Source organism: Dendrobates tinctorius, unplaced genomic scaffold, assembly GCF_039654945.1.
Source record: "Dendrobates tinctorius isolate UK_male_01 unplaced genomic scaffold, ASM3965494v1 ptg000120l, whole genome shotgun sequence".
NCBI lineage: Eukaryota > Metazoa > Chordata > Amphibia > Anura > Dendrobatidae > Dendrobates > Dendrobates tinctorius.
Genome location: NW_027361788.1, coordinates 30880289 through 30901000, shown reverse-complemented (window position 1 = coordinate 30901000; position 20712 = coordinate 30880289). Strand labels below are relative to the sequence as shown.

Sequence of the window (20712 nt, the reverse complement as noted above, 5' to 3'; positions counted from 1 at the left end):
TAATACACCACCAGTCATCCATGTAGTAGAATTCACTTTCCATAGTTCTTCACATAGTATAATGTATTTCCCATAGTCCTCATTACAGTATAATGCAGCCAACATATAGTATAATGCAGCCACCCCATAGAGCATAATGCAGCTACCCCACAGAGTATAATGCAGCCCAACCATACAATATAGTGTAACCCCCATAGAATATAATGCAGACCCCCTCTTATAGTGTAATGCAGCCACCCCTTATAGTATAATGCATCCACCCCACAGAATATAATGTAACCCCCCCATAGAATATAATGCAGCCTCCTCATAGAGGTTAATACAGCCCCCCCATAGAATAAAATGCAGCCCCTTATATAGTATAATGTAGCCCCTCCATAGAATACAATGTAGCCCTCCTCATATAATGAAGCCCCCATACAATATAATCTAGCCCCCCCAGAATATAATGTAGCCCTCTCATAGAGTATGATGCAATTACCCCCTATAGAATATAATAAATATAAAACAGCCACCATTAGAATATAATGTAGCCCCGAATAGAATATAATACAACCCACCTCCCAATAGAATATAATGTAGCCCCCCATATTAAATAACACAGCCTCCCCCATAGAACATAATGTACCCCCCATGGTATATAACACAGCCTCATGGTATACAGCACAGCACCACATGGTATACAGGCAGTGGCACATGGTATGCAGGCAGTGGCTAATGGTATACAGCACCACATGGTATGCAGGCAGCAACACATGGTATGCAGGCAGCGGCTAATGGTATACAGCACCACATGGTATACAGGCAGCGGCACATGGTATACAGACAGCGGCACATGGTATACAGCACCACATGTATTCGCAATAAATGGAAGCCAGAGCTGCAATGTGTGCATTACACCACAGTGACTGTATACACTAACTTTACCAGGCTTATGACACACAGCAGAGCGCTAGTAAGCGGCCATGTACCCCAATCACACAGGATGACTGCCATGCAGCCACAGCCCCAGCAATGGACACAGTGAGATACTTACACTTCCGCTGAGCGCCGGTGAAGGGTGCGGAGCAGCTACTGAGTATCACACATCTCCCTCCCCGATTACTACAATCCCTTCCCGCCGCTGCATTCAAGTTTAGTATCTACTGTCTACAGCAACGGTCCGCCCACCTGAGATGCAAAGCACTATGGGAACGGTAGTGTCCCAGAACGTCCCAAGCAGTAAGGTTCCAAGGCAGAGGAGACTACAATTCCCGCAATGCAATTGGGCAGTGTGGAACAACGCATGCGTAAAGTGTGCAGCTTGATTAAATGTGTCAGCTTTTTCATTTAAAGAGACAGCGTCCCAGGTAACCAGTATAGGTCAGCGGTAAAGTTGCACGTCCTGAAGCCAGTGGCGGATTATAATGGGGCAATTTACCCTGGGCTGGTGGGCCACCCCCACACCACAGGGCCCTGGGCTACTGCCCAGATTGACCTCATTATAATCCACCACTGGTAGCACCTAAATACCAGTTGGGCTAAGTGCAATATTTATTGTGGACTACTGCAATTGTGCTTTCTTGTATTTTTATAACTTTAATTATTATGGTCTGGATGTAACTGTACCTTTAAGTATCAAGGTTTTAGTTTGACACCTTTTTTTGTCTCCTCATTATTTAGAGGTTATATGTGCATGAATCTATTACTATATCCCTTAGGGTACCGTCACACCTAGCGATGCACCAGCGATCCCGACCAGCGATATGACGCGGTCAGGATCGCTGGTGCATCGCTAGGTGGTCGCTAGTGTGCTGCCACACAGGCAGATCTCACCAGCGACATCGCTGGGGACGGGGATCGCTACTTACCTGTCACACTAGGCGATCCTGCATCCTCCCGCCCGGCTCCACGCGTCACTCGTCGTCACAGCAGGAAGCGCCGCAGGAAGTGGCCGACGAGAAACAGTCCAGGAGCTTCTCGCGCGATCAGCTATAATCAGCGGGGGAGCCGGTCGGAGGTAAGTATCACATGCAGCGATATCGCTAGCAATATCGCTGCAACGTCACAAAATCGGTGACTTTACAGCGATATTGCTAGCGATATCGCAGTGTGTAATGGGGGCTTAAATCCCTATACTGCTACTGGAGAAAGTCTATCATGATAAGAAGTTGTGTTACAGGGATAATCTCCCTCAGCAAACCCTCCCCCCCTCCATATCACTGTGCCAGAAGAAATGCTGTGTACTGCTGTGCCTTTGTAGAGTCTTGAACTGTGCTAAGAAAAAAGACTGTAAAGGTACTGTCACACTAAGCGATATCTTTCTCTCTCTCTCCTTCCCGGACAGCGGTTCCTTTAAAATTCTTCATTCTGCGGTTCCGTCACAAAACGGATCCTGTGCCATCCGTTCGCATCAGTTAGGAACAGATCCGCTTTTCCTCCTTTTTGGCGGATTTTAACTGACACAAAAAACTGAAGTGTGAAAGAAGCCTAAGTAGCGACGCCCGTCCCCAGCGATTTCGCTGGTGAGATCTGCCTGTGTGGCAGCTCACTAGCGATCAATTAGCGATGCACCAGCGATCCTGACCGCGTCATATCACTGGTCGGGATTGCTGGTGTATCGCTAAGTGTCACAGTACCTTTAGTCAATGTGCCTCTAAGAAGCAGCTGTACTGTTATAAAGCCTGTGCTTAAGAGACTTGAATTCTACTGAATGTGCTGTGACAATAAACTATACTGTTCATGTTCATGAGGACTCTATAAGTTGTATCTGTGTGAGCAAGTGGATCCATCTTGTGCCTGAGGAAGCTGCGGTACATGGTCACCCTGAGTAACGGTGCCCCCAGAGTTCCAAAGAATTCATGAGACCTGTTCCGCCCCTATCTGAACCTAGCGGTGTGCACGTAACATAAGCATAAGTATCCTGCACCACTATATGTCCCCTGCACCCCAACATGTACAGCCACATATAGCCTGCACCAGCATATGCACCCTGCACCTCATGTACCCCCACACACAGCCTGCAATCCCATGATGTACCCCTGTTCTCGAATTACCTGTCACCAGTGTCTCTTCCTACCCGGGAAAACACTAAATCACTAATCTGAAGCATGGCTCTGCTTTTAAGTCACATGGACATGATATCATCACTAGTCCTTCACTCGTATGACTTTTCTTCTTCCATCGGGGAAAGGAGCTGATCGGTGCTCCTCTGCCCATGCACCCCCCTCCACCCCGGAACAAAAAAATAAAGATGGTGGTTTTCCTCCCCAGTCCAGTGGATGTAAGAAAAAGAGGGAGATTTAAGAAAATATATATATATTTTTTTTTAAATCTTCATTCATGGTGGCGCCACGGCAACCTGCCGCCCTAGGCACCGGTTTTCGGGTGACTACTGTAAAATACGTCCCTGATCATACCCAGCTGTAATAAACATATAATTTATATGTAATACGTCACTCTTCATACTTTTAAGCTGTTTTCAACAAAACTGCAATGACAGAATGTGTCACACATCTATTGCCGCGCAGTGTTCCCATTGCACGTGTGCCATCTTGATCCAAATATTTTAGGCTTTGGAGATGAGGCAACTTTCTGACGCCGTCACATTGCAATTAATGATAGTGAATGTGGCCGTCACTGCGTCCTGACAGTCAGCAGAAATTCAGCCCTACTAGAACCACTGCTTGACCACATAGACTTTCATTCTTTGCGATATTTATGAGCTTGATGTTACACGACCACAAATTTCCAATAAGCCCCAGCCTAAACCATGGCTCTCCATGACTACCTTACAGTTTAAATCGAGCTTGCAATCTTAGTAATTTAGGGTGTGCCAAGTGCCGCAGTTTCTGTAAAAGAGGCTCAGAACGAACGCCAACAAAAAAGGCAAGCAGAGACACGAGCGCTACCTATGATCATGGAGAAGACGCGGGTGGGCTCTTTTCCAGTTATCTTCCTGTACAAGTGAGGGTAATACAGTTCTAGGCTTTCCAGGAAAGCGACGTATCCTTTATATCCGGTTCTCTGGAGGATGTCCAGCAACACGCCTGTACGGAGAAAACGTGCGGACTTAGTAATACAGGCACATCTATGGGAAAACTTTATAACAATACCCCTAATGTTTTATGGTTCTACCATTGGGGCTGTACAAGGGCTCATTTGTGTTGTTTTACTGGTACTATTTTGGGGTACACATGACGTATTGTACTATTTTTAATGGGGCTATTTGGCGTGCAGATCTGTGTCTTGTCAAAGTGCCTTAGGCAGCAAATAAAAGTTTTAAAAAGTTATACAATTTTCTAATAAACATTAAATATCAATTCCCCATTTAATTAAAAGGGTTATTCCTGTCATAGCTGGATATTGTTGCATGGAGATTGTAAAAACGAGCACTTTTGCAATTTACTGATTGTTAAAATTTGCAGCCGTTCTTGAGATATTAACATTTTTCTTTTGTTTATAGCTCATTGTCTAGGAGACCAACCACCGCTGCAGTCTAGTTGTAAGCTCTGCGCTGCAACTGTCTGGGATTTGAAGGCAACATCACTCTCCAATGTTCAAAATTGTGCTTGTAAGCTCAATAGAGAAGAGCTTGTAAGCGCTGCACATGTTCTGCTGTCTGACAGCGGTGGTCGGTTTCTAAGGCGACGAGTTGTAAACAAAAGAAAAGTGTTAGGGTATGTGCATATGCTGCGGTTTTGCCCTGCGGTTTTTCATCTCCACAATGGAAGAGATGGCAAACCGCAGGGGAATCCGCAGAAAGAATTGACATGTCAATTCTTTCTGTGGTTTAGAAACCGCAGGAAAACCGCGCGGAAAAATCCGCACCGTCTGCACTGCGGTTTTTAATATCCATAGGATATTATGGTACTGTACACCGCAGCAAAAACTGCTGCGGATCCGCAGTGGCCAAATCCGCTGCGGAACCGCAGCAGAATCCGCAGCGTGTGCACACACCCTTAGTATCTTAAAAAGTACTGAAAATTTTAAGATGCAGTAAATTGCAAAATTGCTTGTTTTTACAAGCTCTATCCAACAATATCCATGAATTAAAATGGGAGATAATCCTTTAAGATCTCTGCTTGCAGTTATTCAAGGAGAAACTCCATTGTTTCCTTCTAGAGGAAGCGATGCGCTCCTTGTCACATGATGGTCAGGCGCACAGTCATTAGAGCTGTATCTTGTAATGAGCATCATATGACCATGATGGGAAAATTACGCCTTTCATTGACAGCAAAACACAAGCCGCGGAGACACCATCACATGTTTCTCAACGCAAGCAATGACTAGCCAGGTCTTTCCCCCGGGAAGGAACAACCACGGGAAGGGCAGTCTTCAATGAAGGAGACCACCTATGCCAAAACATGGTATCCATCCACAGACAGCTGTTTCGGGGTATTGCCCCTCATCAGTGTGGAGTAGGAAACTGGCCAGTAGGAGCAATGCCTAGTAAAAGACTATGAAAAAATGAGGATGAATGACCTCATGGAGATCAACATCCAACACTGCGGAGACACCACCACCTTCATTGGAGACTGCCCTTCCCGTAGTTGTTCCTTCCCGGGGAAAGACCTGGCTAGTCATTGCTTGCGTTGAGACACATGTGATGGTGTCTCCGCGGCTTCTGTTTTGCATATTTTACATATTTCCCATAAGGGATGGGGGCAGTGCTCTAGAATCACTGCTTTGAGAAACGTGATGGTGTCTCCGCAGTGTTGGATGTTGATCTCCATGAGGTCATTCATCCTCATTTTTCATTGACAGCAAGCAGAGGTCTTGACAAATATGAATAAGCATTAATTTGCTAAAATCAGACTATTCAACACAAGTTGTCCCGCCACAGTCACTGGGATGGAAAGGATTCGTTATAGACTTGAAACTCACCCACTTTCCTCTTGCGGATGACCAGGTTGGGGTCATTGAACACATTCTCTTCGTCGTCGCTGCTAATGACGCGGCACTGGCGCAGGTATGGGGTGATCCGGTTAGGATCTATAATGGAAATCAGCTTAACCCGGTAACAATCCAGTTTATTCCAGCACTCCTCATCTTCATCTTCAGACATGATGGGAATAGGTCAAAAGCAACAAAAAACTAAAAAAAATAAAAGGAAAAATAAAAAGATTATTCTGCGGTCGTCCAGTCATGTTTAAGCCTTTTCATCTTTTCCCATTTCATTTTTTCCTCTCCTTCTTGTCAGAGCCGCAACTTCTTTTTTTTTTGCTTGTTTTTTTTTTGCAGGCCGAGTGCTATTAATTTTTATCATATTTTGTACTGAAAAAAAACAAAAAAAACGGGGAAAATATTTCAAGTACGATGAAATGGTAAAAAAAATCAACTTACATTTTGCCATTTTTTTTTTAATTTGTGAAGTAAAAATGACTTGGCAATACCAAAACTTGTATTTTTTTTTATTCAGGAGGTGAAAAAAAAAATCAGAAATTCTAAAAAAAAATAAATAAATAAAATCAATAAATTTACAATTTCCTTGTGTTTGAAGAGCCAGAATTTTTTTTTTTAATTTCCTTAATTGGCCTAAGTTTGGGCTTTTTTTTTTGTGCCAAGCTTCAGTTTTTATTGGTACCATTTTGGGGTACACACAATGTTTTATCTCTTTCATTGCATTTTTTAGGAAGGGGTGGTAACCTAAAAAAAAAAAGGAAATTTGGGCGTTTCAGATTGTTTTGCTTTGCAGTTTTTCCTGTAGGAGATAAATAATTATGTATTTGGACAGATTTAACTTTTTTAGACGTGGTGAAACTGAATTTTTTTTTAATTAATTTTTAAAGGACAAAAAGTTGGGCAATTAGAATTATTTTATTAAATCTCTTGGCAACTTTTTTTTTTGTAACTTTTTTTGTTTATTTTTTAGTCCCCCTTAGGGTTCTTGAATCTGTGATCTATGATCTTGTTCTATCTACATTATTACAGTTTATAGCAAAAATCAGGGCGCATAAGAATAACGGTTATCTGACATGCTCCCCCTAGTGGCTGCTCCTGGCAGTCAGAATTTTGTCATTTACGATTTTACGGTATGTCCATGCAATGTTTGCAGCTTCATTTCAGGAAAAACAAAGATCAAACTCATCAGAACGGAGAATAAAACTAAAATTCTAAAATTGTGATACAAAAACTGAACTTTCTCGGACTTCTGCAAACTAAAGGGCAAAATGCACAAACCTCAGCATGATTATCTACCTTCAGATGCTGCAACAAAAAAAAGAATCCAACAAGCAAATAAGAACCTCGGTTTCGGTTTGATCAGTTTTGCAATTAGGGACTTTTTCCATATTCCTGATTTTGCCTCCTTGTAAAGACTATGAGGACATGACCTCCGGAGCTTTGTAGTAAAGATTAGAATTATTAGCAATTATCCGATAATAACGATGTTATCAGGGTGACTCACTTTTACTATGACATCGAGGGCGATACTCTACAAAGCATGTGCCCGTTGCAGTCATCCTTCATTCAAATATATTAGTCATTAAAGGGAATATATCATCAGTGAATGACATTGTTTATATCAGATATTTTTGTTAAATTATTATTTTTTTTTTAAGGAGGGAGGCATTGAAATAAAAATTAGAAATTTTGCAATTCTCACACTGGCCAGTGGGGCTTTTTTGCTTTTTTAGACCAATAACTTCCGATTGTTTCAAGAAATCCACCAATACATTAATGATTATCCACAAAGGTCATTGTGATGGGAGGAGGTGAGCTGTGTCATCACCTATTGTGAATAGGGGATCCTGTGTCATCTACTGTATATAGAGGTGTCATCAGTTATTGTACAGGAGGAGGTGAGTTGTGACATCACCTATTGTGAATGGTGCATCCGGTGTCATCTACTGTATATAGAGGTGTTACCAGTCATTGTACAGGAGGAGGTGAGCTGTGACATCACCTATTGTGAATGGTGGATTCTGTGTTATCTACTGTATATAGAGGTGTTACCAGTCATTGTACAGGAGGAGGTGAGCTGTGACATCACCTATTGTGAATGGTGGATCCTGTGTCATCTACTGTATATAGAGGTGTTACCAGTCATTGTACAGGAGGAGAACGTGAGCTGTGACATCATCTATTGTGAATGGTGGATCCTGTGTCATCTACTGTATTTGGAGGTGTTAACAGTCATTGTACAGGAGGAGATGAGCTGTGACATCTATTGTGAATGGTGTGTTATCAGTCATTGTGCAGTAGAGGGAGGAGGTGAGCTGTGACATTATTTATTGTGATTAGTTTATACTGTTTTACCTGCTGTGTTACTTATTGTAATACTGCCTCTGATGATAATGAGCCTGCTGAAAAATGTTCCTGAAAGTACAGGAAATGTAAGCAACAAAAACCCACTTGGTATTGTGAAAATTTAAAAATTATTATTTTTTTAAAAGATCAGGATATAAAAAATGCATTTTTTTTAAATACATGCATCATAAAAACCTGAATTAAACAATAGCTCATTTTATGATCCTTGTTTCTCTTTAAGATGTAGTTTTACCATCGCAACCTCCATGATGAGTCCCACAGAGGTTTTCGAGCATCTTTTCTTAAAGGTGGGCACACAATAGAGGGGCCTCAGTTGACCATGGAAAGTGAAGGGGGCACTACGTTTTATTTTTTTAAGCAGGACTCCTTGCTACCTCCCCTTTCACACCTTCTCTTCCAAGGATGTAACAGTACATTGGTGGGGAGGCTGTGGCGAAAAAGCGGGCTCAGGAGCTGAACCTGCTCCACACAGGGACGCTGCCAGTTGTGTTACCCAGCACCTGATCCTATCAGCAGGTACTGAAGCGAGCTCTGATTATCTCTGTTTAACCCCTTAAACGCCACTTCCAATCTGTGGTAGTGGCATTAAATTGGTACAATCCTGGTAGCGCATCTATGCCGTCACCACACCCCACATAAAACAAAAAAAAAATGCAGCTTGATCTATGAACTGTAATATAGCAAGCAAACAATCGCAAGCTCACTAGGAATACGTAAAAAAATATAAAAAATGTTTTCAAAAGTAGATAAAAAGGGCAAAAGAAAAATCATTAAAGCCTGAATCCATTTTATCCATCCAAAATTAAAAAAATAACAAGCATTTTGTATACCACTGTGTTTATAAAAGTCCAATGTATAAAAATACACTGTCAATTATTTAGTCCATATAATAAATGTAAAAAATGTTCTTTCCATTTGATAATTTGTACGCCCTCCACCCACCCTTCAAAAAAAGAGAAGAAAAAAAAAACAAGCCCTTGTGCAGCTGTGTCTGGGGAAAAACTAAAAAAGTTCTAGCTCTTGGAAGAGAAAAAAGAAAAGTGCAAACGATTGCACTTGAGGCGCGTGCATGCATATGGGGAAAGGGCATGGCTGTCCACAGAACAAGCCTATGGCCATTTTAGGGTACGTTGACACATGTGCTGTATATTGTAATGCACGTCATTGCTATACCCCGAGTCCTAAGCCTTTATGTACAATCCCTTTAAATACGGAGCTGCAGCCATTGACCTTCTATCGGCCGGGGCAGTTAATTAATAATACGGTGTAATCGTTTCCCGTGCACCTGCGCTATCTACTTATCATTCATGAAAGCGTCCTCTGCAGACTTTACCCGCAGACGTCATTACAGTTTTATTGTGGGAAGCAGGAGGCACGTGTTTTACGTCATCGGCCGGCACTGGGTAAACACCACGGCCATAGATATGCCCAGCATGGGCTGCACTCAGCATGTCAAAACTACAAACCGCCATATCTACAGAGGCTGAAATGCAGAGGGTTAACAACGCGATGCGCTGGTTTGAGGATTGTAAAAAAAATTTTAAGTAATGATCTTTTTTTTAAAGTTTACATTACAGGGTTGTCTGAAAAGAGCTCGGGTTATTGGAAGGAATCCCATCCCGTTTAGCACTTAGTACGTTTACGCATGACATAGACAGCCCACTACTTCAAATGGAAGCTGTAATTCCTTATTCCTCCTCTGGAGGCACTGCAGGGAAATTGAATACTTGCTGCCAATGTCCCCCTAGCATTTACAACTGATCGCTGGAGGGCATTAGTTGAACCTCCAGGAAACCAGTCCATCATTCCAATCCATCCACAATCAATTACTGATACATTTTCTAGGTAGACAAATGTTCCTTTAAAGGGGTTAGAACCTTATGTTTGTATGCCCTAATGGGGAAGTTAATAAAGAAGAGTCCTCTGTTCCACAACACCGCTCTATACGCCATGTAGTGGTCGTTCTCAGGTACTGCAGCTCACATCACATTCATTGTTATAGGATCTGGGCTGTAATACCCAAGAACGGCCACTACATGGTGTATAGAGCAGTGCTGTACCGGCTCCATACCCTGTGTACATCAGCTGATAGAGATAACAGCTGACTGGTGGGGATGCTAGTGTAAGGGAGGGACAGGACTGTAGTCGTGACCTGTATTACTGTAGCCGCTGTGTCCAGTCTTTCCCCTACATCAAACAATACTCTTCTCCTCGGCATACCTGCACCTCCAGATTCAGCTTCACTCGGGCACTTCCCAGGCCATAACGGTCCCTCCTCTAGGCGACCCCCATCAATGGAGACACAGGCCGAGACAACTTTAACACTTTCTTTACTTAGGATTTCGCACGTTACATCCACAGTTGGTACAGTATAACATTTGCTTGTTTCCTCATCTTTCCCTTGTTTGTTGTCACTTCTGTGCAGTACACGCCCGGACTGGACCGCCCTAGACTGCTCCCCAGTTCCTTCCATGCCTGACCTCACTATAAAGACATTTCCTTCAGCCTGTTTCACCACAGACACAATTCATCAGTCACTACGTTTGGTGGCCCCTGGTGAAGCATCCGGCCCATCTGTACCGATCTCGTCGAAGCTCCAACTTCCTTCATCTCCTGAGTCTAGCCAACTTCTGCCCTAAAAGCACTGGGCCAGGCGGTAAGGCACCACATCTTCCTTTACTGTACTGACCCACTGCTAAGATCCGCAGTGGCCGAGGGTAACGTGGGCTATAACAGCTTAACATTGCGTGGCTGCCGAGCTGTCCGGGCCAATAGCCCATGTGGGCTCTTGGGCACCCTGGCCCCTTTTGACCAAACTACTCTTCAGCACTAACCTTATCTCACAGCAGCCCTTCCTACAATTAACCCTTTATGAACCTCCTATCTGGCCCCACTAGTATACCCCCATCTAGTGGCCCGCAACATAATTACATCTACCAGGTCTATGGGGAAACTACATATTAAGAGTGCCCTCCTCTGATTTCCCAAGAAAGGATGCACTAACTTTCCCAAACTGTATATGTACAAAAGGCATATAATATCTGTAATACTATAATACAGGAATACAAAGCAATATATTACAGTATTCTATAAAATGGTAACACATTAATGTGGCAAATACCATAAACAATGAGCGGTAATACAGTTACACATGTAGCAGTACCGTAGGCAATTATCATAAAACACATTTGTAAACATTAAGAACCTGAAGACAATCAGAGGGAAGGGAAACATGAAAGACATCATATCCAGGCCCGGATTGGCAATATAACCAACCGGGCATTTTCCCGCTGGGCCGCTGTCACTTGGGCCGCGGGCGGCAGCGCCCGATCATCTGGCCGCTTGCCAGCTGCTGCGGCCACTGTTGCTCCTGCCGCTGGCCCTCTGCAGCACGGCGGTGATACTTTCAAGTTCCTCCCGCACTGCAGGGAGATAAGCTGCCACGCACCCCATCCTCGCCTTAGCATGAGACCCCCTCCCCCCCGCAGCCACTCAGAGTGTCGCACTCGCTTGCCTGCTCTCTCTGTTCGCAGGACCTGTGATGAGGTCACAGGAGGGGAGGAGTCAGGGGTCAAATGATCAGGATCCTTTGTCCATACCCCTGACATGTCACCCCTGACTCCGCCCCTCCCTGTGACCTCATCACAGGTCCTGTGCGCTCAGGCTTGCCTCTTGGCGTCTGCAAGACTCTGCTTTGCTGTTGTCATGGTGCTGGTTGAGGTAAGTATGTGTGGGGTCAGGATTTACAGTGTGGATGTAGCAGAGCCGTGTGTGTACGAGGTGTACGGAGCGGAGCCGTGTACGAAGTGTACGGAGCGGAGCCGTGTGTACGAGGTGAACGGAGCGGAGTCGTGTGTACGAGGTGTACGGAGCGGAGCCGTGTGTACGGAGCGGAGCCGCGCGTGTACGAGGTGTACGGAGAGGAGCCGCGCGTGTACGAGGTGTACGGAGAGGAGTCGCGCGTGTACGAGGTGTACGGAGAGGAGTCGCGCGTGTACGAGGTCTACGGAGAGGAGTCGCGCGTGTACGAGGTCTACGGAGAGGAGTCGCGCGTGTACGAGGTCTACGGAGAGGAGCCGCGCGTGTACGAGGTGTACGGAGAGGAGCCGCGCGTGTACGAGGTGTACGGAGAGGAGCCGCGCGTGTACGAGGTGTACGGAGAGGAGCCGCGCGTGTACGAGGTGTACGGAGAGGAGCCGCGCGTGTACGAGGTGTATGGAGAGGAGCCGCGCGTGTACGAGGTGTACGGAGAGGAGCCGTGCGTGTACGAGGTGTACGGAGAAGAGCCGTGCGTGTACGAGGTGTACGGAGCGGAGCCGCGTGTGTACGAGGTGTACGGAGAGGAGCCGCGCATGTACGAGGTGTACGGAGAGGAGCCGTGCGTGTACGAGGTGTACGGAGAGGAGCCGTGCGTGTACGAGGTGTACGGAGCGGAGCCGTGTGTGTACAAGGTGTACGGAGAGGAGCCGCGCGTGTACGAGGTGTACGGAGAGGAGCCGCGCGTGTATGAGGTGGACGGAGTGGAGCCGTGTGTGTACGGAGTGGAGCCATATGTGTACGGGATGTACGGAGCGGAGCCAAGTGTGTACAAAGCATACAAAGCGGGCTTTTCCCACGGACACAGGAGTACACGGCGGAGCCCCGAGGAGCATTTTAAAACACACACATGACGTTCCACCTGAAGTGATGTGCTGGAAGCTGACCGGAAATGAGATAATTTCTTGAGGAGATTGTGACGGAACCAGGAATGCTTCAGATCCATCACCGTGTCCTCCTCCGACAGCGCAGACAGCAGGATCACCTTGGAATCGGGGATGCCGGCCATGTGAGCGGATCATGATAGGTCCTGCACCGGGAGGCTCAGGTGGGCACTACAATGTGAGCCGGGCTGCTATAGTATCTTTATAGAATCTTTCTTTCTTTCTCTGTTCTTTCTTTCTCATTCTCTGTTTTGTCTTTCCCTCATTTTCTTTCTCTCTCTGTTCTTTCTTTCTCTCTCTAATCTTTCTTTTTTCTTTCTCTCTCTGTTCTTTGTTTCCCCTCTTTCTTTCTTTTTCTCTCCTCTCTGTCTCTGTTCTTTCTTTCTTTTCTTTACTTCTTTCTTTCTCTCTCTGTTCTTTCTTTCTTTCCCCTCTTTCTTTCTCTCTCTGTTCTTTCTCTGTCTCTCACTGTTCTTTCTCTGTCTCTCACTGTTCTTTCTCTGTCTCTCACTGTTCTTTCTTTCCTCTCTCTCTGTTTTCTCTCTTCCTTAGTGCCAGTCAGTTTGCCCATAATGCCAGCCACTGTGCCCTCAGTACCAGTCAGTGTGATCAGCAGTGCTAAATGGGTGCGATTAGGTGTGGACATGGGTGTGACTAGTTGCGAAATGGGTGTGGCCGGGTGTGGCCAAAATTTGCTGTCTTTGTCCATCTTTCCCTTCTTCAAAAGTTGGGAGGTATGATAGGGGCAGCTATAACCAGGGGGTCTGGTTGCCCAATAGAGAGCAGTTCTGCCAGGAATTCTGTAATCATGCATACAAAAGGGGACAGAGCTTTGGGAGGAGTACTGTACCTAAAAGCAATAAATAGGACTGAGCTGAAATACTGGGCACAGCTGTGACTACATGTTATATAGTCGTGTTAATCTCTTCTCACTTCTTGTAAACTACAAGTGTACAAAGATATTATATAGTCACCATGTGACTAGTGGGCCTGTGTAACTTCAAATGCCAGGGCTGAATTTTAGTCCCAGTCCGGCCCTGATCATATCTCACCCCCTTACACTAGGAGTCGGAACCCCACCAATATACCCTTCAAGTGCTCAGAACTTGGAATGTCTAATACACATCCCAATATGTGCAGTCCTATGCAAAGTGCACTGTATAGCAATAACACATCCTTAATTCTGCTACATTCCAGCATGGAAGATCTGAAGAGGAGATGTAGTGCGGTCACCGGGGCGAGATTGTTATTTCTCATAACATTGACTGGAATTCGAGATAATGGCAAATAGTGGAGCGAGCGTAAATCCCAGCGTGTGCACGTCTCCGTGTCTGTGCTTTACAGCCAAATGGGCTTCCACTGGCGATTATGGCAATTCGACATTAGACATAACACCAGAATTTCCCCCAAAAAATTCATGGCTGCCCTCCTAGTCTGATCCCACGGGCCGGATACATCGCGGATTGTCCATCCCATCTAGCAGCAATATTTACCAAGTATCAGAAAAAAAATCTGCTGCGGAAATCAACCTGCGGAGCCGATATTAAACCTGCGTCAGGTCACATTATGCTACCGATTTAACCCTTTGCAATGCATGAGAATAATGCAACTTGCACTTATCATTCGAAAAAAAGCCTTTGCTGGGTATGATGCCACTGCACAAACCAGCTATGAAAACATTTGCTGAGCGTACTCACGAGATGGGAGGGTGCAGCAACATCACTGCAAGCTATGGTGACAGCCTGACAGTTTGGGCTCTCGTACGAACAAAGCGGCCCCCAAAGCGGCCCCCAATGTGTCATCCGCCCATCCCAGATTGCTCACGGTATTAGTCTAGACCCAAGCTGGTTTTAGCAAAAGCCTGGAATACGAAATAACTCGAGCGACTTCGATAACAGAGCTCAGGAAACTGGCTCTGCGGAGTGGATGTGCGCAACCTCGGCCTCTGTTCCATTTATTGTCTGTGAGAAGTACCACCCATCGTGCAGGATCATCGCACCGCGGTGGATGGTCAGACTGCATTTCTTACCTCCCACACGACTTCTGGGACCATCAACGATCACAAGAACAGGGATCCTACAGGCCCTAGTGTGAATGGAACGGTGGGTGCTTGCGTGAATGTAACGTGGCACAGTGCGGTAGCCATGGGAGAGGGGCTCTTCTCATATGCCCCGCGGCATGAAGGTGGAGGTCCTGGCTGGGTGTGAGGACTTGTGCTGTGAGGGCGCTATGCTTGTGCAGGTTGCCAGGACCGGATGTTTCACAGTTCATGGAGGGAGACCATCAGCCATAAATACATTTATTACTAAACGGGAACTTGATAAGGATTATATACAAGAGATATTGAGTACACCGTCTATGGACGCTTCTACAACTGTAAGCTTTTCTGTGCTTTCTCTATAGTTGTCCTCTTCAGTTCTTGTTGCTCACTACTTCACCACAACCATCTTGACACTACAGTCCTGCTTAGCAAGAGTCATGTACTCGGCCTGCGTCTCCTTTCCCCTTATGGTGCCAGTATGGAATTTCTTATCTCCTCTAATGCTGACTGCTCTGGAACGCTCGCCCTGGACAGTTTACTCGTCTCCTGTACTCAGTCCTGTTTAGGCCCGTTACCTTCAAGAGTTATAAACTCTGGGTCTTGCCGAAAAGTGTCTTCTCCCATGACCCAGCTCCGGAAGGTTACTCTGTCTCTCAGTCACTTCGGCTTTGGATCTCGCTATCCCTTTCCTTCAGTCTCCTCTCACTTTTGAGACACCCCAGAATGCGGTACTGCTCACATTAGACCTTAGCTCCTTTTTCTATGCACTCCAGGCCCTATCTGCCTTCCTACAGGAAACCGTCACTTTCCCTTCAACAAATCCCTTCCCAGTCTGGGCTAGTCTCAAACATTAAGTCTCACTATGCCTACTGTCAAACTACTCACACTATCAACATTACAAACACCTTTAACTTATATCTCAATTCACATTACAGAACACAACATATTGCAACAGTTGCAACAATAAACTTGTTTTTTCAAGGGGGAACGTGGGCAGTATGTCCATCTCTTTACATGATCACCGGTCCACTTCTTTGGGACTGGCAGGGATTGGTTCTAATGAGGTGGACGGAGGCAAGGTCATGTATGTTCACCAATCATTTTAGGACCCTCGTTCTCACTTTCTTGAATTGATGGTCAGCAGTCGGACCCCCCGCAATTGCACATTTCCACCTGTTCATTTCCCTATTAGGCTGAATTCATCTGTGAAATGCCGTCCTATGAAACTCTTGACTTTGGGTCAGGAGACCCTCGGTCAGTCCACAAGTCGCGGTCCGAATGCAACTTATCATTAATCGACCCTTTAACAGAAAAACCAAAATGGGTGATCCCAGAGTCCTCCCTATAACTTCCATATTGGATCCTTTGTTTTTTTTTCCGGCAAATGCAATTTTACCGTTACATATAGCCCAGCCTGCTGCATTATTTTGTTCACAATTTTCCTACGCATACTCCAGGGTAAATGTGAACAGTGTCTGATCTGAAGAAAGCAGACGCTGGAAGTGACGCCTCTACTATTACATAACTAGGTGCCATCACCGGAGGCGTTCACAGCCGCAGCTCCGCGACGTATCATATATCCTCTGCTCATGTTTGTACAGTAGCCTCAGAAGATAAAGTTGCACTTTTCTGTGTCACTCATTGTGACAGCGGCAATTAAGAGGTTGGAAATGGGAAGTGACACCCATCGTTTCCCCCAGCAACATGCCTGTAGGGTGCTGCAGCCAGGGGCCTGATGAAGGTCCCCCGTGACTGCCATGTTTGTACACCTAAATGGTAGGAGGCTTCAGAGACTGGTAATTTTACAATACACTGCAATAATACAGAGGGGGACAAACAAAAATGTTGAAAAAACAACGATAAAAAGAAAAACAAATAAGATTTTCCTATCACCTGGAGGATTAAAAAACTATCTAAAAGAATAAAAATAAAATTCACATATGCAGTGTCGCCGCACGTGGAACTGTCAATACAATATCAGAATATATCTACAATTCAAAAAATAATTTAAAAAAAAATGCAAAGACAGAATCACCATTTTAGGGTCACTTTGAACCCCCCCACAACCCCCCAAAAAATAACAAAAATTTATAACAATAAGAGATCAGAAAGTTGTAAGGAACCTAAAATGGCAATGCTAGAAAATTAAAAAAAAAAAGCCTAAAATAAAAATAACAGAAAATAAAGAAAAAGTTATAGACCCTAGGAGGTCTATAGACGGAGATATAAAATGGGAAGTGAAGAGGGTCTCACGGTCTCATTAGCCTGGGACCGGCGCGGGGGGTCAGTTATAAATAAGTCAGAAACATAGTGGAAGAAATGTGTGATGGATCATCTAGATGTAGCAGAGCTGAAAGTGTTCTTTCCCTCCCGGCACAGGTAAGCAGATAATGGGAGCAGGTTTAGCTGCAGCCACATAACAAACCACAGGTAATACACCTGGCCATATGGTGCAGTGCCCAATGCCAAGCTGAGCTCTGCTGTGCTGGTACCTGCATTTCACCTTCAGGCATTGTGCTGCGAGTATGAAATGAGCTGGGGACTGACCTGATGGACTTTAGGGTGTAGGGCTCAGAGACGTTCGCTCTTCTTCCATGTGAGAAGCTGAAGAGTTTGGTGTTAGGTTATAGACAGGGCTGGCGCAGTCTCACACACACTTCCTTGTAGGCGGTCACATTCCACACAGCAGCTGGATCATCTGTCTCTCAAAAACAGAACAAAATAGAAAAAAAAAGTAGGAAAACAAAAGTACCCGCTGGCACCATGAGAGGTGCAGCTAGCGAGGATATTGGGGCAAAGGAGGATCGGGCATGTTGAGTTTAAGTGCTTGATCTGCTGCCAGACATGTCAACGTCTTATTCTCCTCTACCTATGGAAAACACATGCACGCTTGGCCGGGCTAAGTGTGCAGTGTATGGGGGCGTCAGGAAGGGTTGTAAAGGATCCCACACAGGTTTGTCCAACAAGATGATGACCGGATGACATCCCTAACTCTAAGGGTTCACATTGCATTAGGGGGGTGCGTTTAACACATCCGTTACACAGCAGCATTAACGCTATGTAACGGATGTGTTAACGCACCCATAGAATGCTATAGATGAGCGCATCGCTAACGCATGTCATAATCGGCATGCGCTAGCGATGTGCCGTCATTCTGTGACGGACCCTCGGACGCGGTCTGCAGCGTCCGAGGGTCCGTCACTGCTAATGCAGATGGAGCATCTGTGCTAGCGGGATCGCATAACACGATTACATTAGGGGAGTAGCGTTAGCGCAGTCTGCCAACGCTATGCGTTGAACGGACTGCATTTACGCTATGTGAACCTGGCCTAATTATTTAGTAAGAAAACCCACTGAGATCCGTCATCAATTGATCAGAGCAGCTACAAAGTCTCCTAATGTAGAGCCCATCATGCCTATTCATTAGACAGACACAGTAATGAGATCAATCAGAAGGGTGTAATACTTCATATCCCCTGTGGGGGCACTGCAGGGAAATTGAACACTTGATGGCAGGTTTCACGTGATCATTGTGATCTCAGCAATCATCTGATCATCATGCGACCCTCCCTAACACAAAGCGGTGTATATATAATGCAAGACGCACCAGTGAAGCTTTCTGTATCAATCCTGGTGATCGCTAGGTGTCGGCTTTATACACAGAACTGTTGTTTATTACTCAGGGCTTCAATGCGCAAGTCTGACTGCGGGCCCACGGTCTGCGCAGTCCCTACATGGACCATGAAATAGGTCTGTCTGACCCTGGCCTTACATACCACAGTGGGGGGGGGGGGGGGAGGGCTGCCTTTGCAGATTCAGACTCTATTGGCATCGCAAAACCAAAATATTTATCCGTGGTGACAAATCCGACATGACCAGCACAGGATATCGGATGTCCTCATATCATCTTAGATCCTCTTTCTTCTTCCCTATTTTTTGGAAGACGACAAAGTTACAAAATAAGATTAAGTTACTTCATACATAAATTCTTTCAGCTGTATAGTCATCTGCGTGAGATTTTCTACTAATAACGATGACATACAGACAAGGGAGGATTTTTGAAAGTAGATCCCTGATGTATGCACGAACCAACAGTCTTCCTAGAAAGAAAAGACAGTTGGTGCTCATAAAGTTCTATGGAGAACAGAAACTGTCGCTTCAGGAGAACTGGGAGCAAAATATCTGTGCCTACCTCTAGCTTCTTCATAGAATTTGAAAAGCATCAACTGTTGTCGTTTCCTGTTCTCCTAGAGTCAACTAGACGTATCTGGCTTCTCTCAATGCACTTCTATTGGGAGGCTGAGCAAGTCACGTCTAGTCGGCATGTGACCGTGTATGCAAAGTGTATACGTGCAGTCAGGTGACCACTCACTCACACCCACAATACCAAGGAATCTAGACAGTGTGTCCATACTTGTCACAATTCAGAAGTGTGCAGACTTTTGTGTCAAGTCGTGGACAATCATGTAATATTTAATATATGGCCATTATTAAATGACTTTTCTGTAGAATGCTGTATAGCAACTGTATTACGTTGGCACTGTATGGCGGTATTATTTTGGGTTCCATATTACATCAGATAAGTGGCATTATTGCAGCATTACTCTGATTTTTACTTCACATAATGGATGGTAGACCTTACACATTTTTGCTTAATCCACTCCTGCCATCGCCACAGTGTTAGCGCTACTTAATACGATGCTTAATATTATTAATGACCACTTCCAGACCACCGTGATGATATACTGCTTGTCGGCAGGCCCAGCATCCAGATTCCGATCTTGCAAACGACATTTCCGCCTCGATTTATTTCATTTTTAGACTCATTTGCATCTTATTTTTTTTCAAGGGGGTGTGGCTTAGAGGGAAATGGGTGTGGCTTAAACACAACTTTAGGAGCAAAAAAGTTGCCGATAGTAAGGTAACATGGTGCAATGTTGGACATCCAGGATACAAATGGCACATTTTCAGACTGTCTAGTCTAAAGTTTATCTAATTAGTGGATGGCATTAGTAAGATCCGCCCCAGATAATTTAGACTTTAACCTGAACAGAACATGCAGAATCAAGAACGACTGGTTCTGCTCACCCTTAGTCATGGCAGTAGTCACATTTCTAAAATGAGGTGGAAAATATGATGGGAATGACTAATACAGGCAAAAACACATAGGGACAAGTTCAGACCTGTGGATTACATGGATCCCAGAGGAACCTCCCTGATGTTTCTCCCTCTGTTCCAGAGATCTTACGATTTACAAAAAGCCTGTACAGATACAATTCTGCAAACAAAGGAGGCCACAAAATGTCAGGGTTACAGGTTGGAAGGAACGTGGACCCAGGTTGTGTTGAGATCATTGGATTGGGCACAACATGGTTAGTTATGTTTTCAGCAAGGAGCTGGTGTCGTCCCAGCATCGAATGTGTACACGGGCCGCCCGGATCTCCCACCACAGATGATGTTGGGGAGAGAAGGCTCAGGTTGTTGGTATTTCAATGGCGGATCCTTTTGTATCTCAGGAGATAAACTGCCGCTAGAGGAGTCTGGAGAGGCCTACCTGGCTGGGCGTTCCCGTTTATTGCAAAGTTGGGAACAATGGCTGCCTGCCAAATAATCGACAGCTATAATGTGTATGGAGGCCTGTCAGGTGGCTGTACAGATTGCGATAGGATCACTTGACAATCTAATGTGTATGGGGGTCTCCTGACTTTCCCTCAAAGGCAT

At 45.1% G+C, this 20712-nt stretch overlaps 1 protein-coding gene across 1 annotated transcript in view; it reads right to left on the bottom strand.

Annotated features, from left to right (window-relative positions):
- The window catches only part of CARD9 (caspase recruitment domain family member 9), a 38562-nt gene extending 20902 nt beyond the window's left edge, over positions 1 to 17660 (bottom strand). The window contains exons 1-3 of the mRNA XM_073541038.1: positions 17539 to 17660; positions 5866 to 6075; positions 3891 to 4028 (exon numbers count right to left, since the gene is read on the bottom strand). Coding sequence (XP_073397139.1) covers positions 3891 to 4028; positions 5866 to 6046 — 319 coding nt within the window. The 5' untranslated portion in view covers positions 6047 to 6075; positions 17539 to 17660. The remainder of the gene's footprint in view (positions 1 to 3890; positions 4029 to 5865; positions 6076 to 17538) is intronic.
- Positions 17661 to 20712: the final 3052 nt, after the last annotated feature.